This window comes from Gossypium raimondii, chromosome 5 (genome assembly GCF_025698545.1).
Source record: "Gossypium raimondii isolate GPD5lz chromosome 5, ASM2569854v1, whole genome shotgun sequence".
In the NCBI taxonomy this organism is placed as follows: Eukaryota; Viridiplantae; Streptophyta; class Magnoliopsida; order Malvales; family Malvaceae; genus Gossypium; species Gossypium raimondii.
In genome coordinates, this window is record NC_068569.1 from 26,505,476 (window position 1) to 26,532,423 (window position 26,948).

Sequence of the window (26,948 nt, forward strand, 5' to 3'; positions counted from 1 at the left end):
AATCAATGTTGAAACTTGCGGCTGATGATTTTGGTAAGGATGCAATGATGGATGATTATTTAATGATAAATTAGGTTCAAATAGAAGAAAAAAAAAGTTTTTTTTAAGGAAAGTGGAGTAAGAGGTGGTGGTGAGGCAATGATAGTAGTGGAGGTAGAGGAAGTAGGAGAAGAAGGTAAATTTTAAAAATTATTTGTAAATTTTGAAGATTAATTTTTAAAAAAAAATTATAATTAAATTAATTTAATATGGAAAAGTTGAGGGCTAAATTTGTTATTATACTAATTTTTTTAACTGTCACATTACCTACCTGTTAGCGATTTAACGAAATGAGCAAAAAGAAAAATAATTTTAATTAATTGGGTGACTAAAAATAATGATAATTGGGTGATTAAAAAACCATAATTAGATCAACAATGATGTAGTTTAGCCGACTAATCCATTATCATATTAGATTCTCCAAAATGGAAATCCTACAAATGCATTATCATCTCATATATTAGTTAATTCGATATTCAGATTTTGATGGAGTTTAGATTTTGCCAAATTAGATTGCATTTGTAAAATATGATGAGTTGGATACGTGTAGAATAATTTCCTTAAAATTTGAGTGGCAATAAAACTCTCGGTACTTTTATCAAGGTATTTTTTTTTTTTGTAAAATAGGTTGATTTATATAATTTCACAGCTTGAAGACACTAAGTGACAAACAGACAAACACAGCTGTTCTGCATTCAACACATGCATAGAAAATATCAACAAAATAAAGAAATAGCAAAACCGAACAAAACAAAGCAGAAAGTTCACTTTAGAAAATGAAACGCCAAACGAACATCAGCAGTGGCTCTTCCTCAACCCAAATCAGCCAAAGTGCTTCCCACTATATCTGCATCGATACCCACAGAAAGGAAACACTGGAGCTATGAACAGATTCTTGGAGATTCAACCGAACCTTCTCCAAAGTTTAAAGCTAACTCATCAACAACCTTGAGACTTCCGTCCCCACGCAATCCAGTCCTTTCTCACCGCCTGTAGAATCAGATTTGGGACATCAGTATCCCAGATCCGATAAGCCTCTCTCCTCCGTCTTTCGATGGCTAGAGCATGCGCCGTTTCATTTCCTTCCCGAGGCACAAATGTGTAAGTAACCTCTTCAAAACTCCTATCAAGCTGTTGGATGTGATAAACGATCGATCTAATAATCGATTTGCCCACCTCTCTATTTCTAATGGATTTTATGACTGACAAGGCATCCCCTTCCACCACCAGCCGTTGGAGACCCAACGCATGTGTAAAAATCAACGCTCTCTCACAAGCCCGAGCCTCTGCCACAAAAGGGTCAGCAACATCATTTAAAAGGTGAGTCTCCGCTCCAACAATTTCACCTTTATGATTTCTAGCCATGACTGCTGTTACGGCCAAACTTAAATCTTGCAAAAAGGATGCATCAAAATTAATCTTGACAAATCCATTGTTAAATGGTCTCCAAATTGCCTTACCAACGAGTCCCGTACCAGGGCTGATGATCTCCCTACTGATGCTTAGTTCTTGTTCAAAACCTCTAATAAAACCCAGTAGTTCTTGCCTCGAAAATTTAACTCTTCATGCACTAGCTTGTTTCTGCGATACCAGAGGCTCCAGATCGATATAATGATACTCTTTTTATGACGTTCATCCGCTTCCAAAAACGTTTTAACAAAACGCTCTTTATGGTCCAGTGAGCTTTCAAAAGAGGGATTCTGCACCAATAACGAGTTCCAAATATCCTGCAGAACATCACAACTCCACAAGAGGTGATCAGAATTCTCCAACTCATTCTTACACAATGGACATACCACAGCTACGCACAGAGTCCGACGCGCCAGATTTTCGTAGTGAGGCACCAAATTGTGAAACAGCCGCCAAACGTGTATTTTAATTTTTCCTGGAATACTTAAATTCCATAGCCCTGTAAAGAATTTTTTGTAATTCTCCGATATAGAGGATAGGTTAGCTCTATTTTATAATAATACTATAGAGAGGGCCCTGTATCCGCTCTTGACCGTATATTCACCCGAACCCTCATACTTCCAAACCCTCACGTCTTCCGGCCTACTCACGAAAATAGGTATAGAGAGGATTCTTTTAACAGTTTCATCATCAAACAGCTTATGTATGACCTCCCTGTTCCAGGTATTGCCTTCAATAGGGTGATTTACCGTTGTCCAATCTGTACTAATGTCATAACCTTGAATTCTATTGTTTTCCCTTCCAGGTAACCAGGGATCGTTCTATAGATTAGTGCACCCACCGTCCCCCACCCGCCACACCATCCCTTCTCGAATCACCTTACGAGCACTGCAGATACTTCTCTAGGTAAATGAGGGGTAAGAACCGACTTTAGCTGATAAAATATCTGAATAAGGAAAGTAACGGGCTTTAAACACTTTAGCTAAAAGGCAGCTAGGTCGGGTCAAAATGTGCCAGACCTGTTTTGCTAACAACGCTTTATTAAAAAGAAACATATTTTTAAATCCCATTCCCCCAAAGTTTTTTGGTTTGCAAAGCTTTTCCCACGAACTCCAACGAATACCTCTTGACGTTCTATTATTAGTCCACCAAAACCTATTCATAATACCTTCAAGCTTTTCACATAAAGACTTTGGTAATAGGAAGCATTGCATCGCATAAATTGATGTAGCCTGCAGAACCGATTTAATGAACACCTCCTTCCCCCCATCGACAGATAGCACAGACTCCACCCTTCAACTCTTTTCCTGAATCTGTCCACATAACTTGCGAAAGCCCACTTTTTATTCTTACCCACCATCATAGGCAATCCTAGATACTTTTCTAGATTAGGAGCCAACTGGACACCAAGCTGATTAACAATATCCTCCTTCACCTCCGCTTGCACATTCGCTCCAAAGTAGATTAGTGACTTATCAAAATTCACCCGTTGCCCTGAACCTTTCTCATACTCACAAATTATCTCCCGTACGACTCTCGCTCCCTCAGAAGAGGCATCTCCAAAAATAATACAATCATCCGCAAAAAACAAATGATTCACAGCGAATCTCTCTCTCCCAACAGTTGCGCCCATCAATCGTCCTTCGTTTCTCACATCATTAATAAGCGCTGAAAAACCCTCTGCATAGATCAGAAACAAAAAAGGGCTGAGAGGGTCTCCCTGCCTTAACCCCCTCGAGGGAGAAAACCACTCACCTTGAACACCATTAAGACAAACCGAGTATGAGATAGAACAAACACAGCGCATAATAAGAACAATCCATTCCATATGAAACCCCAATTGCTTCATCATCCCAGCCAAAAATCCCATTCAACTCGATCATATGCTTTACTCATGTCCAATTTGAGTGCAAAGTTACCCTTCTTACCGCGTTTCTTCATTTTCAGAGAGTGTAACACCTCATAAGCAATTAACACGTTGTCCGAGATTAACCGTCCTGGAATAAACACCCCTTGTGCCTCATTAATACAATGCCTCAACATGGTACTCATCCGGTTCACCAGAACTCTCGCAATAATTTTATAAACAACATTACAAAGACTTATGGGCCTAAAATGTGACATATATTTTGGCTTATCAATTTTTGGAATTAAGATGATACGTGTTTTATTGAGCTCACCTAATTCAGCTTCCCCATTTAGAATTGCTAAGTAAAATTGAGAAACATCCACCCCCACAATGTGCCAGTACTTCTGAAAAAATATAGCATGATACCCATCCACTCCGGGTGTTTTCAATGGTGCCATCGGTGCTTTCAATGGTGCCATCTGCTTAACAGCCATCGTGATCTCCTCTTCAGTGAACTCCTTTAGCAAATCCTCATTCATACTCTCCGTCACTTTTTCCTCCACTAACCCAAATAAATGTTCATCTGAACCCACATCAGAAGCCGAGAAGAGATTGCCAAAATAAGTAGATGCTATCTATACAAACTCTTCATTCGAATTCGCTTGTCGCCCATAATCATCCTGCAGCTCCGTTATTCTTCTCCGGAGGTGACGTTGCACAGCCACCTTATGGAAAAAACTGAGATTGCCAAAATAAGTAGATGCTATCTATACAAACTCTTCATTCGAATTCGCTTGTCGCCCATAATCATCCTGCAGCTCCGTTATTCTTCTCCGGAGGTGACGTTGCACAGCCACCTTATGGAAAAAACTAGTGTTACGATCACCATTCTTTAGCCAATTCGTACGAGCACGTTGCTCCCAATAAAATTCTTCCTTATCAGCTTCTAAATTAAGTCCCAGTTGAACTTCTGTGATCTCGACCAATATGTCATCGTTGATATCCTGATTATACAATATGGACAATCTATCCTCTAAATCGAATCGTTTCTTTTTTTCCGCCCTACTTGACGACTTCTTCCATCGGAGTATCTGATCTCCCAACTTTTCTAACTTTCCCAGCACATTACCATCATTTTCAATCCACCATTTTTTAACCAACGCTTCAAATGAGTCATCCAAACACCACTTGGCCTCAAACCTAAAAATATTCACATTTCTATCTTCCTTTCTTCTATTAACACCCTCAGAATCAAGAAGGAATAGACAATGATCAGAAAAAGAATGGCTTAAATGTTCAATCCGATACCCTGAAAAACGATTCACCCAACTCGATGTAGCCACACCATGAACCATCTTCCCAAAAAGCCTAAATCTGTAAGGTCGTAATCTTCCAATGCATCAGTAAAATCTTTCATTTGTCGATCTGAGTAGAGACGCCCACCCTCTTTTTCAAAGGAATTCACAATTTCGTTAAAATCTCCCATTACAACCCAATGAATAGTTTGATCATGACTCAACTGACGAAGTAAATCCCATGATGCACCTCTATTTCTTTCCTCCGGATGCCCATAAAACCCCGTAAACCTCCATGTACCGCCACATTCATTGTCATGAATTTCCACATCTATATGATACAAGGAAAAACTTTTAAGCTGCACCAACGCATTACCTTTCCATCCCAACGACAATCCCTCTTTTGTGCCTATAGCCCCAACGTCGATCCCATTTTCAAAACCACACCTCATCCGTACCCTTTCCATACTTTTTGAACATAATTTCGTTTCCATAAGAAATAAAATACGAGGATTTATGGCTCGTAACTTATTCCGGAGCCTTTTAACAGTTCGTGGCCTCCCCAACCCACGGACGTTCCAGCTTAGGATTTTCATTGAGCTCGGCTGCTCTGGTCTCTAGAGCTAGCCGATACATCCATAACACCTGGTCCAGCAATAGTCTCCAATGGTTTCCTCGTATTCTCCACGATTCGCTGCCTTTTCTTACCTTCCGCCAGAGCAATAGGGTCCTCCTCCTTATTCAATATCAAATCCATAGATCCATATCCAGCCCCAACAGCGACCATTCTAACATCCCCTCCGCCATACCCCAAATTATAGATACTATTATCTTTGTAATTGCCCGAACCCGCCTGCCTGAGATTGGGATTTATATTTTGACTCCCATTAGCTCCCCTAACATTGCGCCCTTACACGTTCCCCTCATATGAGAGATTACCCTGATTGGAATCTCCCGAATTATCCAAATTACACGGTATCCCATCCGCTGTCCTTAACCATCTATTGTCCAACATGTTCCGACGTCTAGTTGCTACCCGCAATGATAAGTCCCAACCAAAGGTAATTTTTGAAGGCTCAATTTGGAGTCGAAGGGGGAAAAAACTTTCCCCGTGTCCTAATCTTCCACAGATGAAACAGAACAGGCTTAGCTTCTCATATTTAAACCTAGCATATACCACCAAGGATTTTCCAAACAAAACTTTCTTTTTACATTTTAGCGGGGCAGTAACATCCAAATGGACTCGTGTGCGTAAGTAAAATTGAGAACCTAGTGTTGGTATAGAAGTATCATACTCAATGAATTTTTCGCAGAAATTACCAAACTGTTTTGCCATTGATTCGTTCATCGATCCTGGCGGTAAATCATGAACTTGGATCCAAAACTCGGTGAATTTTAGATCCATTACTGCCGGGTTGTCACCCTCAGAGATTGATTGAAGTATAAGTAAGCGGTTATTAAAAAACCATGTGTCCCTGCAGACACCCTTTCCAAATCAATTTTATTAAAAAATTGAAACATATACCTTTTCTCCCCCAAATCCGTAATACAGATCCCTCCAATTGGATGCCAAAGATCCGCCATGATATTACGCAGTGATGGGAAATGAACAACGCTATCAGTTAAGCAACGACCCACCAGGCAAAACTGATAAACAAAAGTTTCCGCTCCTACAATTTCCTGAATCTCTTCCTCCTCATCGTCTATCAACTTCATATTCGCCATTGCATCCTCCATACTGATTCCACAACCTGATACAGCCACAAGAAAATCTAAAGAATAATTAAGAAATTTAGGGTTTCGTGCCAAGTCGACAGACAAAAGGAAACGTACCAAATTCGGCAGACTTAGTTTATAATAACTTTTAACTTTTTATTTATGGAGGATACTTTCATTTTATCAAGGTATTTTAGTTTCTTTTAGAATCCGATTTGTAATTGTGAAGGTAATGGTTCAGATCTTATTTTATTTCAAGTGGTGTTGGGGTTTTCTCTTTTTCAATTTCTATCATTGGATTCCAACTATATTGTCTTTTATCAAGGTCGTTAATTCTGTTTTGGTATCATTCCTATTGATCGAAATATTTCCTATTGATAGTAAATTGAAATAATTGTAGATCTCGATCGGTATTAGTCCTACCATTGTGTACTGCCAATATTGATATAATAAGGAAATATTAATATTTAAAATAAACTTGAATGATTTGATATTATTCTCAATAATAATTTAAATTGTTTTTTATTATATATTTTTAAAAATTGGTTGGCAGGGTTAGATTTGGACAAAAAAATCTTGTCGAAGGCCCTTCCCATATAGAAAATGAGCCTTAAATTTTACTAAGCTCATTTTTCGGGCCTTATATTTTGTCCAAACCCTCTTATTTGTTGGGTGGACTTTCAGGCTTGGACGTGTAGCCTTACCCATGAGCAAGTCTAATACTATGGCTAAGAGCGGAGCCGCAAAGTTGAGGAAGTTGAAAGCGCAGATAAAAGTGACAAAGTCGATAGAGTTTGATGGTAGGATTAGTAAGGAGTCTCTAACAGAATTTGTTTCTAGAAATAGGAAATAGGTATGTTTCGAGATGCAGAAAAAATTTGGAGGGTGATGAAGATAATGCTGTGGATGTTTTGGTCGAGATTGTGACTTGACAAATTCTTATATGAAGATTTCAGCAGTTTTTTTATATGAGTGGAGTAGGTGTTGGTCGTTAAAGGTATTCAAGAAGGCAAGTAACATAGTGGATCCAATTGGAACTTCTTGTTGGCTTTGCGTTCAGTGGTATTTGTGGAGTTTTATTGTGGTTACAGAATTTGTGAAGTGTGATTACTAGTAGTGAAGTATGGTTGAAGCTTTTATTAGTGATATTGAAGGTGTGTTTTAGATGGTCTTTGTTTGTTTAGTGAGTTTCATTGGAGATGTGTGGTTTTCTCTTTCTATAATTTGTGGGTGTTTCTATTTGAGAGTTTGACTCTCAAAACTTTTAATTTTTATTTACTAAAATTTTACTCACTTACCAAAAATAAAATTCATTTAGAATTGAAAAATTAATTACCTTAAATTTTGAATAAAATTATCAACAATTTTTTTTTCTTTTTGGATAAAATTAGGTGTATGTAGTGGAAAATTAAATTTTGTTTTATATACTTTTATGCTTTTGTATATAATTAATATTTTAAAATTTTAATGGTTAAACTTTACAATATAATTCTAGTTATATAAGTAAACTGTCAAATGGATTAGATATACATATTATATTTATAAAAAATATTATCTGGATGCAACTACAGATAATCGAATGATTCAAAGCAAAGAATGCAATTTCAGCTAAATTTCATTACTATCAAATGCTCAAATTTCAGGAAACTAATAATGTTAGAAAAGTCATGCTGAAAACGTAAATTTATTAGAAAAAAAGGTAACTTGATGCGGAACACATCAACACACAAAAGGTAGACATAAAACAAAAGGAAAAAAATACAACATTTTACAATAAAGGAAAAACTTTGTACATGGCATTTTTTTTGGTAGAAAAGAAACATCAACTATGCGATTACAACCACTAGTTTCATTATAATACTAAGGTTTTATTATGATATTCTAACAAAATGTTTTTTACTATATCTGGAAGAGCAACAAATTGTTGTAAACTAACAAGCCGTAACTTGGTTCTGAGAGCAAATCTTACTAAAAAAATTACTTGAATGTTAAACCAGATCCACTTAATTTTTCTTCTAAAATGTTATTGAAACGTTCCACAGCAGTAGGAGTGAGATAATTAACATAATCACCCACTTTTCCACTCCTGAAAAATAACTTATTATTAGGTAATATTGTTTCTGCCATTTTTCCAGTTTTGTTGACCTCCAAATCTTTCAAATTGTTGAAACTGCAAAAATCAACAATTTGGTTAACCACACCTGTTTTCTCTTCTTCTATGGAGAAAGGAAATCCTAAGAATTCAGCCAATCTCTTTGTTTGAGCCACTGGATCTTCCTTCAACTCTTCATATCTCAAGAACAATACATTCGATGGCTTCTCCAAACTCATGTTCCAGTACCCCAAAACATGGTCCCAAAAGGGTCCATACCCTTCTTCACCTCTACAAAACATCTCAAAACAGTCTTCCACTGGCCAATCATCCATAAATCTAAAAAAGTGCCAAAGTGAGACAACGATGTCAAACGGATTACGGGTTATATAAATAATTCGGCAATTTGAATGTTTGATGGAATCGGCTAGCATTGGATACGGGAGATGAGTAGAAAACAACCTTGGGGATGGGATTTTACAGAGATCAGGATTAGAGTTTTCCCTATAAAGCTTGATCTCAAAAAATGGAATCAGTTGATGAGGATTTGCAGAGTTCAAAGGGGTATTTGAGAGCGTATAAGAATGACGGTTGACAATTGTAAACACCAAAGCCTTGAGCCAAGTGGTGCCAGCTTTGGGCTTAGAGGCAACAATGATATCATCATCAAGAGCCTGGAAATATTTCTGAAATGAGATTATGGATGAAGTGGGAACACGAGAAGAAGGGATCCAAAAGCCTTGGAATTGGGTTAAACCTATCGCATATGCATTAGATGCTGCAGTAGAAGGTGAGACATTTGGGGTGGATGTTTCCAGGCTACTTTCCTTGCTCTCCATAATATTGTAATTGCAATGATTTAGCACAATCAGTATATATAATATTCTTGCTCAAAAATCACAGGTGCTTGAATAATGGGTTCTTTTAATATCTATTTATTAGCTTAATTACGTCTTCCAATGGTTAAATTACTGAAAAAAGCAACATTTTTAAATATTAGTTTATTAGCATTTGGGTTTTGTGGAAGATTTGGTGGATGTCACCACGTTCATGGGAGGCTCAACTAAGTCATTGAGTTTGGATCACTACAAATTTGATTATTTTATAACACTAGAATCACTACGTCTCAAATGATTGAGGCTTTAATTTTCTTTTTGATTTAAGTTCATCTTTAAGAAAATATTTTTGCTGAGAAAAAAAAAGTTGATCTGGGTTGGGGTATTGTGTGCCTTGATGCACTTTATTATCTTTTTTGTTCTAATGAAATATCTTTAATTGCTTAGAAAAATAATAATATTTAATAATTTCAAAAATATTTGAAATTTATTATTAATATAAAAAAAAAGAAAAGCCAAAATCCCTAATTTTCTGATACATGATTTTGTACTGCTGCTAGGCGAAGGATTAAAATAATTCATTATAGTCTTTCATTTCTTCCCTATGTTCTCTACTCTTTATTCACTCACCTCACGTTCCGGAAAGGAAGAAAAAAGTTATGTGCCATAAAATTAGGACCAAACATTTATAAGATTCGTGTTGGTTAAAATGATTTAATTGGTATCATTTTTAAGGGATGAACATAAAATTATAAAAATATTTTTCCTTTAAATTATAACCAATAGTATTATGATGCACTTTTATCTTTTCCCACTTTTTATAAATATGTTTTCTAAAATAAATCTAATATATATTTATATATTTACTCGGTCTTTCAAGAAAGTTCATAAGAACATTACAAAGATTAGCAACCAAAATACACATACATGTAGAATTGTTCATGGCTCGACCATTTATCAAATGTCAAATATTTTCTATTTATAGATGATAAATATTATTAAAATTTATTGTTATATATTATATATTTTTGGGTTAAATTCAACAAAATACTGTTATTAATTATTAAGTAATAATTGACTAAATTAACTCAACTCATTAAAAGGTTTAACTGAAGCATGACTTAAGTGAATTGGGTTTACTAGATTAGATGAATAGTCCAACCTTCAAATTGGTTTACCTATACACATTTAGGTATGTATGAAAGATCCACCATCCGTCGATTTTTTTATTTATAAAATCAACCTTTTAAAAGTTTGAAGCTGAAAATATAATTTTATTAGAAGAAATAAAGGGTAGATAAGAAACAAGTTTACAAAAAAAAAAAAAGAAGGGAAATATTGGATATAACATAAACAAATGTTATTAAGCAACTTAATTGAAAGTTAAACTAGATTCACTTAGTTTTTCTTTCAAAACATTGCTTAAACGTTCCACAGCAGTAGGAGAGAGATGATTAATATAATCACCCACTTTCCCACTCCTAAAAAACAACTTATGACTAGGTATTAGACTTGTCCATTGGCCGGGCCGAGCCCAGAAAAAAATTTCGGCCCGCCTCCTAGGCCCGGGCCCGGCTCGGCCCAGCCTGAAATATGGGCCTAAAATTTTGTCCAGGCCCGGCACGGGAAAAATATTATAAGCCCGGGCCCGACCCGGCCCGACCCATTTTTAATAAACATTAAAAAATTATTTTAAAAATATAAAAATAAAAATAAAATTATTTTAAAAGTATTTTAAAATTTAAAATTTAAAAATAAAAATAAAAATAAAAATATATTTATTATATTCGGTAGGTAAAGGCTGCTCAAACCAAAAAGTGGTGCTCGAGGTCTGCCCGCTTTTTAAACGGCCTCATTTTTTGTCCAAGCCCATATTTCGGCCTATATTTTTACCTGAACCCTCCCATATTTCGGCAAGTCAGGTCAGGCCGCATACCATGGACAGATCTACTAGGTATTATAGATCTTGGCATCTTCCCAGTTTTGTTGACCTCCAAATCTTTCAAATTGTTGAAACTGCAAAAATCAATAATTTGGTTAACCACACCTGTTTTTTCTTCTTCCAAGGAGAAAGGAAATCTTAATAATTCAACCAATCTCTTTGTTTGAGCCACTGAATCTTCCTTCAGTTCTTCATATCTCATAAACAATATATTCGATGGCTTCTCCACACTCATGTTCCAGTATCCTAAAGCATGGTCCCAAAAGGGTCCATACGATTCTTCACCTCTGCAAAAAATCTCAAAACAGTCCTCCAATGGCCAATCAGGCAAATTATGCACGCCTCTTACAAAGTGCCAAAGTGAGACAACGATATCAAACGGATTACGGGTTATATAAACAATCCGGCAATTTGAACGTTTGATGGAATCGGCTAGCATTGAATACGGGAGATGAGTAGAAAACACCCTTGGGGATGGGATTTTAGAGAGATCGAGATTAGGGTTTTCCTTATAAAATTTGATTTCAAAATGTGAAATTAGTTGATGAGGATTTGCAGAGTTCAAAAGGGTATTTAAGAGCTGTTAGGGATCGACCCGATTAAGCAATAAGTAACAAAAATAGCGGAATAAATTGAGAAATTGAACACATAAATTTAATGTGGAAAAACCCCTCCAAAGAGGATAAAAAACCACAGGCAAAGATAGTTTTACTATAATGGTAAAAGAACGAAGAGTACAAAAGATGGAGATAAAACTAAACCCCGAAAACCTGAAAACAAAGAACTTTCAAAATGTAAATACAAAATTCTCTAAATGTGTTATGAGTTCTAATCTCTAATGGGTGTTTTTACTAAGGTTGTAAAAGAGCCTATTTATAGGCTAAATTCATATGTCAAATAATAATAAAATAATCTAAACTAATCAGTGTTTGATTGAACAAATAAACAGAGTTTAACTAGAAGATTATTTTTCAAATTTGACTAAAAATAGGAGTCATACTTAACAAATCTCCACCTTGACTCATATGCCAAAGCCCGCCACGAGCCTATCTTGAACTATGCAGGGAATTAACTGAGTCGAATCTGTGCTTAGAAACTGGAAGACTTCTAGCCTTCGACTTGTACACTGCCGAATCAAAACTAACCCGAGTCTGATTTTCACGAATACAGTGCCCTAACTTTTTAAAACCTGCATCCAAAAGAGAACCTCTCTTCAACGAAACGGGCATACATTTTTCCTTAGTATGACCAAGTTGCCTTCGCTCCAAACGAGTTAACTTCGACTCTGTAATGGACGAGGGACGTCCGATTTCACCGGTCACTGTAGAACCTTCCAGAATATAAAGACTGCCAGTTCTTTTACCTTTTAACAAAACGAGAGCTCCACGAGATACTTTTAATGCCGCTTGACCCGATGTTGATTCTGCATCCTTTCAAGTCTAAAATACTCAATGAGATGAGATTCTTTCGTAAATCAGGTACATACCTGAATCTGAGAGTGTCCTAATCGTCCCATTGTGTATCCTAATTTTAATAGTACCAATACCAATTACCTTACTAGATGAATCGTTAAATCTCTAACAGAAAATGACGTGGCAGTTAAAAAAATATAATAATAAATTTAATCATCAATTTTTACATATTATATCGATTTAATCATAATTTTAAAAAAATTAATCCTCAAAATTTACCTCCTCTTCTTCTTCCCCACTGCCATTACCATTGTTACCTCCGCCACTACAACCACCTCTAACTTCACCTCCTCCATCTTAAAAAAAAAAAAAAAAACTCAACTTGCACAAAACGTTAAACCAGACATTTTTTGCTGGAAACTTTACCTTCTTTCACTTCCTTGTTTGTTGTCATCTTTCTAGACTTAATTTTGTATTTGGAAAATTAAGTATCTTTGCTTCTAACATTGACAATTTGAGTTTTCACTGCAGGTGAATATTAAAGGGAGTGAATTTCATATGTAATAATTAAGTGAATTGGAAGAAGATGCTTGTAGTTTTGAGATTGTGATTGAGAAGGCAACAATGGGTTGTTGAGTTTGGGGCCATTAATTAACCTTGGGGTGGCAGAATATGGCATCTGGAAGAGGCAGGAGTCATGGTCATGAGTTGATGCCTCTGGTAGCATTTATAAGCAGAGAGATGAATAAGCCAAGCGTGAGATACGAGCATGCTGCTCAATCTAGGAAAGGAGAAGATTATTTCTTGGTTAAAATAGGTTGTCAATGAGTGCCTAGCAATCCTTCATCTACCTTCATTGTTTTAAAGAAAAAGGGAAAGCAAAAGTTTTTAAAGTTATCTCATTTCGTTGAGGCTCTTGATAAACTCAGAGAATAGAGCAAAGAGACTGTAAAGGGATTGGAATCAATGTTGAAACTTGCGGCTGATGATTTTGGTAAGGATGCAATGATGGATGATTATTTAATGATAAATTAGGTTCAAATAGAAGAAAAAAAAAGTTTTTTTTCTGAGGAAAGTGGAGTAAGAGGTGGTGGTGAGGCAATGATAGTAGTGGAGGTAGAGGAAGTGGGAGAAGAAGGTAAATTTTAAAGATTATTTGTAAATTTTGAAGATTAATTTTTTTAAAAAATGATAATTAAATTAATTTAATATGTAAAAATTGAGGACTAAATTTGTTATTATACTAATTTTTTAACTGTCACATTACCTACCGTTAGAGATTTAACGAAATGAGCAAAAGAAAAATAATTTTAATTAATTAGGTGACTAAAAATAATGATAATTGGGTGATTAAAAAACCATAATTAGATCAACAATGATGTAGTTTAGCCAACTAATCCATTATCATATTAGATTCTCCAAGTTAATTCTATATTCAGATTTTGATGGAGTTTAGATTTTGCCAAATTAGATTGCATTTGTAAAATATGATGAGTTGGATACGTGTAGAATAATTTCCTTAAAATATAAGTTGCAATAAAACTCTCGGTACTTTTATCAAGGTATTTTAGTTTCTTTTAGAATCTGATTTGTAATTGTGAAGGCAATGGTTCAGATCTTATTTTATTTCAAGTGGCTTTTGGGGTTTTCTCTTTTCAATTTCTATCATTGGATTCCAACTATATTGTCTTTTATCAAGGTCGTTAATTCTGTTTTGGTATCATTCCTATTGATCGAAATATTTCCTATTGATAGTAAATTGAAATAATTGTAGATCTCGATCGGTATTAGTCCTACCATTGTGTACTGCCAATATTGATATAATAAGGAAATATTAATATTTAAAATAAACTTGAATGATTTGATATTATTCTCAATAATAATTTAAATTGTTTTTTATTATATATTTTTAAAAATTGGTTGGCAGGGTTAGATTTGGACAAAAAAAATCTTGTCGAAGGCCCTTCCCATATAGAAAATGAGCCTTAAATTTTACTAAGCTCATTTTTCGGGCATTATATTTTATCCAAACCCTCTTATTTGTTGAGCCCAAACTAACACATGAATTTAATTATTATTCTAAAATACTTTCAAAACAGAAACATATTAAGAAGTCAATCAAAAGCTACCCACTTTCTAAAAGAAACTGTCGATGGTCGGTGGTGTTTCAACAATGATAGACACCATCATCTGTCCATTACAATTTGTGAAGACAACAAATATTCTCACAAAATAGATCTGTAAACAAAAAATAGAGAAGACGCATGTAGTGAATGAAAAGAAAAAAGAAAAAGAGGATTGATAGGCTGAAGAAAAAAGTGAGCCGTAGCTAGTCCGAAGACTAATACCGTCGCTAGGCAAAAAGTATTTTAAAACAATTTGATTGTTAATTTAAACTTCTTGGAAGTCAGTCCACCATATTGCAGAGAAAAATATAATTGAATTTGCGATTAACCTATATTTAATATGCTTTAAATTAATTAACCCGAGCATGGTATCATCTAACGTCCTTCCTCAAAGCCCACTATATAAAGATGCTTCAATAATGTCTTTCAGAATAAAAATAATAATAACAACAACAATAAAAATGTGGTCTCGATAGAAAAAAGAAATGCAATAATAATTGAGCTCCGTCCTCACCCATTACCTTAAAAGAAATATTAATATTTAAAATAAACTTGAATGATTTGATATTATTCTCAATAATAATTTAAATTATTTTTTATTATATATTTTTAAAAATTGGTTGGTAGGGTTAAGTTTGGAAAAAAAATCTTGTTGAATGTCCGTTCCATATAGAAAACGAGCCTTAAATTTTACTAAGCTCATTTTTCGGGCCATGTATTTGTTGAAACCCTCCCATTTTTTGGATGGACTTTCAGGCTTGGACGTGTAGCCCTACCCATGAGCAAGTCTAATACTATGGCTAAGAGAGGAGCTGCAAGTTGAGGAAGTTGAAAACGCAGATAAAAGTGACAAAGTCGATAGAGTTTGATGGTAGGATTAGTAAGGAGTCTTTAACAGAATTTGAATTTAGAAATAGCAAATAGGTATGTTTCAAGATGCAAAAAAAATTTGGAGGGTGATGAAGATAATGTTGTGGATGTTTTGGTTGAGGTTGTGACTTGACAAATTCTTATATGAAGATTTCAGCAGTGTTTGATATGAGTGGAGTAGGTGTTGGTCGTTAAAGGTATTCAAGAAGGCAAGTAACATAGTGGATCCAATTGGAACTTCTTGTTGGCTTTGCGTTCAGTGGTATTTGTGGAGTTTTATTGTGGTTACAGAATTTGTGAAGAGTGCTTACTAGTAGTGAAGTATGGTTGAAGCTTTTTTTGGTGATATTGAAGGTGTGTTTTAGATGGTCTTTGTTTGTTTAGTGAATTTCATTGGAGATGTGTGGTTTTCTCTTTCTATAATTTGTGGGGGGTTTCTATTTGAGATTTCGATTCTTAAAACTTTTAATTTTTATTTAGGGTAAACTACCAAAATAGTCACTTTTGTTTGCTTCAGGTTACATTTTAGTCACTTTTGTTTGAAATGTTACGTTTTAGTCACTTACGTTATCGTGTTGTAACATTTTAGTCACTGAGTCGTTAATTGCCAACAATGGTGTAACGATAAGCTGAGTGGCACGTTAAATCATCATTTCAAACGAAAATTTTAGGTTAAATTCTACAATTGGTCCCTATATTTTTTTATTTTCAACAATTTAAAAATTTTCTTTTATGTTCTTCTAACTTTTTTTTTCCATTCTCTTATGCTTTTCCCTCTATTTTCCTCCCTTCTTTATTTCTTTTAACATAGTTTTTCTATGTTTTCCATTTGTAACTAGTCTACAAGCTCGCCTCACTCGAAAAAATTAAATTGTTCAAAAAAATAAAACATAGAAAACTACGTTGAAAGAAATGGAGAAGGAGGAAAACAAAGGAGAAGCATAAGAGAATGGAAAAGAAAGAAAGTTAAAAAACATAAAAGAAAAAATTAAATTGCTCCAAACGAAAAAATATGGGGACCGATTGTATAAATTAACCTAGAATTTTTGTTTGAAATGGTGATTTAACGTACACATCGCCATCGTTACATCGCTAATGTAAACCAACGGCTCAATGACTAAAATGTTACAATGTGATAACATAAGTGACTAAAATGTAACATGAGCCAAACAAAAGTGACTATTTTAGTAGTTTACCCTTTTATTTATTAAAATTTTACTCACTTACCAAAAATAAAATTCATTTAGAATTGAAAATTAATTACCTTAAATTTTGAATAAAATTATCAACAATTTTTTTCTTTTTGGATAAAATTAGGTGTATATAGTGGAAAATTAAATTTTGTTTTATATACTTTTATGCTTTTGTATATAATTAATATTTTAAAATTTTAATGGTTAAACTTTACAATATATTTCTAGTTATATAAGTAGATGAGTAGAAAACAACCTTGGGGATGGGATTTTAGAGAGATCGGGATTAGAGTTTTCCCTATAAAGCTTGATCTAAGAAAATTGAATCAGTTGATGAGGATTTACAGAGTTCAAAGGGATATTTGAGAGCGTATAAGAATGACGGTTGACAATTGTAAACACCAAAGCCTTGAGCCAAGTGGTGCCAGCTTTGGGCTTAGAGGCAACAATGATATCATCATCAAGAGCCTGGAAATATTTCTGAAATGAGATTATGGATGAAGTGGGAACACGAGAAGAAGGGATCCAAAAGCCTTGGAATTGGGTTAAACCTAGCGCATATGCATTAGATGCTGCAGCAGAAGGTGAGACATTTGGGGTGGATGTTTCCAGGCTACTTTCCTTGCTCTCCATAATATTGTAATTGCAATGATTTAGCACAATCAGTATATATAATATTATTGCTCAAAAATCACAGGTGCTGAAAATAATGTGTTTTTTTAATATCTATTTATTAGCTTAATTACGTCTTCCAATGGTTAAATTACTGAAAAAAGCAACATTTTTGAAGATTAGTTTATTAGCATTTGGGTTTTGTGGAAGATTTGGTGGATGTCACCACGTTCATGGGAGGCTCAACTAAGTCATTGAGTTTGGATCACTACAAATTTGATTATTTTATAACACTAGAATCACTACGTCTCAAGCGATATGAGGCTTTAATTTTCTTTTCGATTTAAGTTCATTGTACAACCCAAATTTGCTCGGGGCCCAAAAACCCAATACACCACAACCCAAATCAGAAAACAAAACAAGCCCAACACTGCCCAAAACTCAGAACCCAATTACAAAACCAAGCCCAAATACCAACCCACCTAGACCTAGCCCAATTCAGCCCAACAAGCCCACTATCAGCAGAAACAAATAACTAAACCTAACCCTAGGTGCGGTCTTCTGATCCTTGACCTACCAGCCACCACCGCCGCAAGTCTGCCACCGCCGCTGTCACGTCGACCGTCGCCTATCAATCATCTGCAGGAAGAAACTAAACACGCAAGCAGCAAAAAAAAAATAGAAAAATGGAAACAAATCTGCTATAAAAGCCAAACACCACTTCTGTATTTTTTTTACGACTTGTTAATGAAAAAGCAGAGAAAAAGCTTTTAAATAGGTTGACTCAAGTTTTACTGTTTCTTTATTTCGTGTTCTTGTTCATTTTTCTCATTATTATTTGTGTTTGTTTATTTTTTGCGAACCTTTTTCAACAAAAAACAAAAGGGAAAGGGGAAGATACCTGTTTGCTTCGAAAGCCGACACTGGAGCCCATTTTCGTCGTCACCGGAGTCAAACAGGGAGAGGGGTCTTTTTCTTTTTCTGTTGGTCCCACGGTTGAGATGGCGTAGCCTTCGGGGACGCCGTGAAGTGAGGGCTGAAAAGCCCGTTTTGCGAGACTCCGGGCACTGGCCATGGAGGCGGCGCGGCGGAAGCCAGGATCTAAGGGCCGGATGTTCTGAAGGAGAAAGAGAAGTTTTGAAAGTTTTTTTAAAAAAATTGTAAAAATGGCATTTTCAAAAAAAATTTAAGTTTAATAATGATATCCAAACAGCGCTGTTTTGACAATAGGGGTCAGGTGCCCAAACGATGTCATTTTGGCCCTGACCCGCGATCCGACCCGTCCACCCTCAGGATCCGCGTGTTTCTGCTGTGAAAGGATATTTCGCACGAGATCCCTCCTCTTTTGCGCCTCAGTATAATCTGGTCCCATCTCGTTTTTTAATTTGGCCACTTAACTTTTCGCACGGTTCATTTTAGTCTGCAATGAAATGCTACGTACTAGGATTGGGAATATTGCCCGATCGGCCCTTCCCCCTTTTAGTGTGTACTATTTTAGTCCTGGGCCATCCTTTTACTTATTTACAGATTTAAACCCCGAATCTTGTTTCAAAGTTTAATTTAATCCTTTTGTTATTGTTTATTTCCTTAATAATTTGATATTATTACTGTTATTATTAATTATTATTGCAATTATTTGTTCATTGATATATATTTTTTAACTTGAAATCTTTGTTATACATATACATATACATGTGTTTTATATATATATATACACATATGCATTTTGTTATAATTTATCCATATATACAAATATGTATCTATATACATTTTTTTCATAATTATATATATATATATATATCTACATATATGTCTATAAATGTATTTTATTTTCATATATATATATACTTACATATTCTTTATACTTTTATAATGTGTATTTTGTATATATACATATTCTTTATATTTCATAATTCATGTATACCTACACATATACTTTTTATATTCCATGATTGTTATATACATACATGTATGTACATAAACATTGACATATATTTTTATGTATAATAGTTGTAAAATATGTGTATATATTTTCATATTTCCATAATTTTATACACATATATACATCTTTTATATTTTTATTCATTTTCTTCGTTTATTTATTTATTTACATGTCCGTTATTATTATTTTTTTACGCCTTAGATTTTATTCGTTTATTACATGTTATTGTGCATACGTGATTGATTATGCTTATATATATTTGTCTTCTTTTTTATTTACCTTTCGTTCTTGTTCGTATTGTTTTTTTCTTGCATTATCATCCTTGTTATTCCATTACACCCATTTTTACTTAGATTCGTGAAAAAGGAAAATTTCAAAAATAAAAGCAATACTCAGTATTTGGGATCTTCGAGAGGATTGAGCCCTAACGTATTGGGTTCCAATTTTCTTCGTTGAATCTAAATAATCGAGAAAGCTCTTTAATCAAAAAAACATAAATAAAAGCTCATTATCGGGAATTCAATACGTTGTGTCCTAACGCATTGGATATGACACATTGTTTTCTCGAGATGAGGATTTTTCTAAAAAATAAATAAAGGCAATGTTCAATGTTTAGAATTCTGAGAAATTATGCTCTAATATATTGGGCTGCAATTTTTTCATCTGACATAAACAATTGAATATCTTTTTAAATTTTATTGCACGAGTTTTTAGATAAAGCTCATTTTTGAGGAGGTGAAAAATCATGCCCTAACTCATTGGGTATGATATTTTCTCTCTCTATTATTGGGCTGCAATTTTTTCATCTGACATAAACAATTGAATATCTTTTTAAATTTTATTGCATGAGTTTTTAGACAAAGCTCATTTTTGAGGAGGTGAAAAATCATGCCCTAACTCATTGGGTATGATATTTTCTCTCTCTAAAAGGAGAAGGTCTTAAGTGGCTAATTTGATTTATCCAAGTTTTTTAATACAAGGATTGTATTTTAAAATCTTTGCACACTTTTGATATTAAGACACCAATTAATCAACTAGGTACCAATTTTGGGAGTTACGAGGGTGCTAATCCTTCCTCGTACGTCACCGACTCCCGAACCTATTTTTTTGAATTTCGCAGACCAAAAGCATTGTTTTAATAAATCTACACCGTTTATTAAAAACAACCGTTTTATGAGGTGACCCGATTACATCTTATCAAAAAAGATAGGTGGCGACTCCCACTTTCGTTTTTATTTTTCAAAACCCAAGTCTACCCCGTTTTCACAAAAAATGGTGTCAACATTCATCTTTAAGAAAATATTTTTGCTGAGAAAAAAAAAAAGGTTATCTGGGTTGGAGTATTGTGTGCCTTGATGCACTTTATTATCTTTTTTGTTCTAATGTTTTTTTTTAAAATAAAATATCTTTGATTTCTTAGAAAAATAAGAATATTTAATAATTTCAAAAATATTTGAAATTTATTATTAATATGAAAATAAAAAAAAGCCAAAATCCCTAATTTTTTGATACATGATTTTGTAGCTGCTAGGCAAAGGATTAAAATAATTCATTATAATCTTTCATTATAACTTGAGATGACGATATCAAATGGATTACGGGTTATATAAATACTCTGATAATTCGAACGTTTGATGGAATCGGTTAGCATTAGATACAGAAGATGAGTAGAAAATAACCTTGGGGACAGGATTTTAGAGAGATCAGGATGTGCGCCCGAGGGAAAGGTGCGGCGCACATGGCTTAGGAGGAGCTAGGGTTTTCTGAAAATGTTTTAGGTTTTTGGGTCACTTGGGCCATTAGGGTTTTCTTTTTATTTGGGCCGTTGGGTCATATTGTAAATGACTTTAAATTGGCTGTAAATGGACTGGGCAATTATCATTTATTTTTGTTTGGTTTTTTATGTCTAGGGCCGGGCAAATTTGGGTTATTACAGCTGCCCCTCTTTGCTCATTGTCTTGTAACGAGAATAGAGCAAAGGCTTTTAAGAAAGAGCAATTTTGCCTGGTCTCGCTGAATTTTTTTTGGTGCTTATTCTCTTCAAGTAGCCTCATTCCAATCCACTGCGTCTTTAGGAATATAGGAAATGTTGCTTCAATCTGCTCTACTGTAACTGCTCTACTGCAACTTCAGGGAGATAACATTTGCTATGATCTGCTCTACTGCAACTTCAGAGAGATAAGATCAATAACTTATAGCTTCAATTTGTTCCACTGTAACTTCAGGGAGATAAGATTGGTATCTTCAACCTGCTCCACTGCAACTTCAGGGAGATAAGGTTTGTGGCTTTAATCTACTCCACTGCAACTTCAGGGAGATAAGATTGGTTATCTTCAGTCTGCTCCACTACAACTTCAAGGAGATAAAAATTGCTATGGTAGATTTAATCCGACCTACTGCAACCTCAGAGGTATAGGATTCATTGTTTTAATCTGCTCCACTGCAACTTCAGAGAGATAGGATTAATAGCTTCAATTTGCTCCACTGTAACTTCATGGAGATAAGATTCGTTATCTTTAGTCTGTTCCATAGCAAATTCAGGGAGATAAGACTAGTAACTTCAACCTACTCCACTGCAACTTCAAGGAGATAAGGTTTACAATTTAGAATTGAAAAACTAATTACCTTAAATTTTGAATAAAATTATCAACAATTTTTTTCTTTTTTGGATAAAATTAGGTGCATATAGTGGAAAATTAAATTTTGTTTTATATACTTTTATGCTTTTGTATATAATGAATATTTTAAAATTTTGGATAAAATTCTATGCGAAATTTCATTACTATCAAATGCTCAAATTTCGAGAAACTAATAATATTAGAAAAGTAATGCTGAAAACATAAATTTATTAGAAAATAGGTAACTTGATGCGAACACATCAACACACAAAAGGTAGACATAAAACAAAAGGAAAAAAAATACAACATTTTACAATAAAGGAAAAACTTTGTACATGACATTTTTTGGTAGAATGAAACATAAACTATGTGATTACAACCACTAGTTTCATTATAATACTAAGGTTTTGTTACGATATTCTAACAATATGTTTTTCACTATATTTGGAGGAGCAACAAATAATTGTAAACTAACAAATTGGGTAGCGATTTTAGCCATGCAATCTGCAACTTCATTCTGAGAGCAAATATTACTAAAAAAATTTACTTGAATATTAAACCAGATCCACTTAATTTTTCTTCTAAAATGTTATTGAAACGCTTCACAGCAGCAGGAGTGAGATAATTAACATAATCAACCACTTTTCCACTCCTGAAAAACAAATTATTAGGTAATATTGCTTTTGCCATTTTTCCAGTTTTGTTGACCTCCAAATCTTTCAAATTGTTGAAACTGCAAAAATCAACAATTTGGTTAACCACACCTGTTTTCTTTTCTGCCATGGAGAAAGGAAATCCTAAGAATTCAGCCAATCTCTTTGTTTGAGCCACTGGATCTTCCTTCAACTCTTCATATCTCAAGAACAATACTTTCGATGGCTTCTCCAAGCTCATGTTCCAGTACCCTAAAACATGGTCCCAAAAGGGTCCATACCCTTCTTCACCTCTACAAAACATCTCAAAACAGTCTTCCACTGACGAATCATCCAAAAATCTAAAAAAGTGCCAAAGTGAGACAACGATGTCAAACGGATTACGGATTATATAAATAATCCGACAATTTGAACGTTTGATGGAATCGGCTAGCATTTGATATGGGAGATGAGTAGAAAACAACCTTGGGGATGGGATTTTAGAGAGATCGGGATTTGGGTTTTTCCTATAAAGCTTGAACTCAAAAAATGGAATCAGTTGATGAGGATTTGCAGAGTTCAAAGGGGTATTTGAGAGCGTATAAGAGTGACGGTTGACAATTGTAAACACCAAAGCCTTGAGCCAAGTGGTGCCAGCTTTGGGCTTAGAGGCAACAATGATATCATCATCAAGAGCCTGGAAATATTTCTGAAATGAGATTATGGATGAAGTGGGAACACGCGGAGAAGGGATCCAAAAGCCTTGGAATTGTGTTAAACCTAGCGCATATGCATTAGATGCTGCAGCAGAAGGTGAGACATTTGGGGTGGATGTTTCCAGGCTACTTTCCTTGCTCTCCATAATATTGTAATTGCAATGATTTAGCACAATTAGTATATATAATATTCTTGCTCAAAAATCACAGGTGCTGAAAATAATGGGGTTTTTTTTTAATATCTATTTATTTGCTTAATTACGTCTTCCAATGGTTAAATTACTGAAAAAAGCAACATTTTTAAAGATAAGTTTATTAGCATTTGGGTTTTGTGGAAGATTTGGTGGATATCACCACGTTCATGGGAGGCACAACTAAGTCGTTTAGTTTGGATCACTACAAATTTGATTATTTTATAACACTAGAATCACTACGTCTCAAATGATTGAGGCTTTAATTTTCTTTTCGATTTAAGTTCATCTTTAAGAAAATATTTTCGCTGAGAAAAAAAAAAAAAGGTTATCTGGGTTGGGGTATTGTGTGCCTTGATGCACTTTATTATCTTTTTTGTTCTAATGTTTTTTTTTTAAAATAAAATATCTTTGATTTCTTAGAAAAATAAGAATATTTAATAATTTCAAAAATATTTGAAATTTATTATTAATATAAAAATAAAAAAAGCCAAAATCCCTAATTTTTTGATACATGATTTTGTAGCTGCTAAGCAAAGGATTAAAATAATTCATTATAATCTTTCATTATAACTTGAGATGACGATATCAAACGGATTACGGGTTATATAAATACTCTGATAATTCGAACGTTTGATGGAATCGGTTAGCATTAGATACAGAAGATGAGTAGAAAATAACCTTGGGGACAGGATTTTAGAGAGATCAGGATTAGGGTTTTCCTTATAAAATTTGATCTCAAAATGTGAAATTAGTTGATGAGGATTTGCAGAGTTCAAAGGAGTATTTGAGAGCGTCTAAGAATGACGGTTGACAATTGTAAACACCAAAACCTTGAGCCAAGTGGTGCCAGCTTTCGGCTTAGAGGCAACAAAAATATCTTCATCTACAGCCTGGAAATATTTCTGAAATGAGATTATGGATGAAATGGGAGCAATACGAGAGGGGATCCAAAAGCCTTGGAATTGGGTTAAACCTAGGGCAGAAGGTGAGATATTTGGGGTGGATGATGCCAGGCTACTTTTCTTGCTCTCCATGATATTGTAATTCCAATGATTCAGAACAATCAATATATATAATATTCTTGCTCAAAAATCACAGGTGTTGTAATAATGGTTTTTTTTATATCTATTTATTAGTTTAATTACGTCTTCCAATGGTTAAATAATTGAAAAACACAACATTTTTGAAGATTAGTTTATTAGCATTTGGTGGATGACACCACGTTCGTGGTAGGCGCAATTAAGTCATTGGCTTTAGATGACTACAAATTTGATTATTTTATAACACTAGAATCATCATAATAAATTAATGACTACGTGCTTTAATTTTCTTTTTAATTTAAGTTGATCTTTAATAAAATATTTTTGCTGAGCCAGAAAAAGTTAATCTCAATCAAATTGTTTAATGTTGATCTGGGTTGGGGTAATGTGTGCCTTGATACACTTTGTTATCTTCCTTGTTCTAATGTTCTGTTTTTCTAATAAAATATCTTTGATTGCTTAGAAAAATAATATCATTTAATAATTCTAAAATATTGAAATTTATTATTAATCTAAAAATAATGAAAAGTCAAACATGATTTTGTACCCACTAGGCAAAGGATTAAAATAATTAATTATAGTCTTTCATAAAATAAAACAATTAATTACACAAAATTTTCCTTTTAATTATATTAAATAATTAATAACTTAATATTTAACTAACTAAATTTAAAAATAAACTTTTGACCATGGTAAGAAATTATTCACAGGAATTAGGGTAAAATCAGAGGTGCTCGCAGGGGCCGGCGCCTCTAAAATAGAAAATTTTTTATTTACACCCTTTGAAATTTTTTAAAATTTTAAATTATAAAAGATAAAATTGCACTTTAGCTCCCTTAAAAATGATAAAAATTTAATTTAATTATTTAAAAATTACAAAGATAAAAGCTATTAAAATGGTGAAATTCTATTTTTACTATCATAAAAATTATAATTTAATTTCGACCCCTATAAAATTTTTCTGGTTTGACCCTGCATATAGTGAAAAAATATAATATGTTAAAACCAAAATATAACATGACTAAAAACAACAAAATCACGACATAAATTCATGAACTTACAAAAATATATATATAAGAATTATTAATGTGTTACAATTAATATTAAAAATCACAAGCACATCTCGAATATGGGTACTGTTGACACCATTTTTTTGATGAAAACGGGCTTGACTTGGATTTTAAAACGAAAAAAAGGGGAGTCGTCACCAATCCTTTTTGATAAGGTGTCATCGGGTCACCTTGAAAAATAGTTGTTTTTAATAAACAATTTGATTTTATTAAAACAACGGTTTTGGTCCACAAAATTTAGAAAAACAGGTTCGGGAGTCGGTTACGCACGAGGAAGGATTAGCACCCTTGATACGCCCAAAATTTGGTACCTAGTTGATTACTTAATGTCTTAGTGTCGAAAACTGAAAACTTTAAAGAGATTCAAAATACGATCCTAAAAAAACTTGAATGACATGGATTGAGATTTAAGAGGATATTTGGCTATTTGGTCAAACGAAAAAATCGAAACCCAGCACATTAGGGCACGTTTTCTCGAATTTCCAAACGCAAAATATTGTCTTACTTTGAAATTTTAAAGGATATTTGGCTATTTGATCGAACGAAAAAAACGAAACCCAACACATTAGGGCATGCTTTCTCAAATTCCCAAATGCGAAACATTGCCTTTATTATTTTTTAGAAATCCTCATATCGAGAAAACAACATGTCATATCCAATGCGTTAGGACACGACGTATCGAATTCTCGATACGAGAATACATGCCGAAAAATTTACTTTTTTAAAAAGACATTTAATTATCTCAGGTTTAGAAAAGGGATCATGCCCAGTAAGTTAGGACAAGATCTTTTCTTAATTCCCGAGATCGTTTAAAAACTCGAGTTTGCAAAGATTCATGTCTTTAGATTTATTGTGAAAGTCGAAACTCAGTAAGTTAGGGTACGACTTTCTCAAATCTAAACACGAAATTTTGTTTATTCAAAATTCATAATTCATACATCGAATGAAATAATTTAACACGAAATAGTAGAAATAAGATATGATGTTAATATGCGTAACTAAATAAAGATGAATAAGATGATGTAAAAAAAACACGAGTAATAACAACGAAAATAAGATAAATAAAAAGAACAGATCAATAACATACGAAATAGCAATGTATACAAGCAAATAAAATTAAAGCATTCTTTCAAATCAATAATGAAAATGAAAATGAAATAAAATAAATAAATAAATGAATAAAATTATAAAAAAGGTAAAAAGATATATATGTATATGCATAAAAATATAAAAAATATGAAAAATCTTTTTAAGGGGCTTCCCTGACCCTCCCAAAACGGCGCCGTTTGGTAAAGGCTATAAAAGCCAAAATTTTTCAAAATTCCTCATTTTTTCTTTTTCTCA

The 26,948-nt window shown here is 33.8% G+C and overlaps 4 protein-coding genes across 12 annotated transcripts; 1 reads left to right on the plus strand and 3 right to left on the minus strand.

Moving 5' to 3' along the window:
* The first annotated feature begins 628 nt into the window (after nt 1-628).
* LOC105770560 (uncharacterized) lies at nt 629-7,532 on the plus strand. 9 transcript variants are annotated; one of them, XR_008196169.1, is made up of 5 exons: nt 721-1,140; nt 1,270-1,359; nt 1,773-2,172; nt 2,255-2,366; nt 6,994-7,532. XR_008196169.1 is itself a non-coding variant. In XM_012591819.2 (3 exons), the coding sequence occupies exons 1-3, from the start codon at nt 1,105-1,107 to the stop codon at nt 7,160-7,162; spliced, it is 315 nt and encodes a 104-aa protein (XP_012447273.1). In that variant the 5' UTR covers nt 723-1,104; the 3' UTR covers nt 7,163-7,532. The 9 variants fall into 9 exon arrangements, 2 of the variants coding, with proteins under 2 accessions (XP_012447273.1, XP_012447274.1); XR_008196164.1 differs by having other exon boundaries at nt 730-1,140; nt 1,250-1,359; nt 1,719-2,172; XR_008196166.1 differs by having other exon boundaries at nt 732-1,140; nt 1,719-2,172.
* A 445-nt stretch (nt 7,533-7,977) lies between these two features.
* LOC105770558 (cytosolic sulfotransferase 15) lies at nt 7,978-9,255 on the minus strand. Its single transcript, XM_012591817.2, has one exon. The coding sequence runs from the start codon at nt 9,238-9,240 to the stop codon at nt 8,287-8,289; it is 954 nt and encodes a 317-aa protein (XP_012447271.2). The 5' UTR covers nt 9,241-9,255; the 3' UTR covers nt 7,978-8,286.
* Nucleotides 9,256-10,609: 1,354 nt separating this feature from the next.
* Nucleotides 10,610-18,585, minus strand: LOC128041016 (cytosolic sulfotransferase 15-like). The gene is made up of 6 exons (XM_052630294.1): nt 17,126-18,585; nt 13,248-13,308; nt 12,871-12,947; nt 11,547-11,687; nt 11,131-11,489; nt 10,610-10,736 (listed from the first exon to the last, which is right to left on the minus strand). The coding sequence occupies exons 1-6, from the start codon at nt 17,411-17,413 to the stop codon at nt 10,610-10,612; spliced, it is 1,053 nt and encodes a 350-aa protein (XP_052486254.1). The 5' UTR covers nt 17,414-18,585.
* A 3,856-nt stretch (nt 18,586-22,441) lies between these two features.
* LOC105766918 (cytosolic sulfotransferase 15) lies at nt 22,442-23,461 on the minus strand. Its single transcript, XM_012586461.2, has one exon. It carries the CDS (start codon nt 23,444-23,446, stop codon nt 22,496-22,498), a length of 951 nt encoding a protein of 316 aa, XP_012441915.2. The 5' UTR covers nt 23,447-23,461; the 3' UTR covers nt 22,442-22,495.
* Between the last annotated feature and the right edge of the window lie 3,487 nt (nt 23,462-26,948).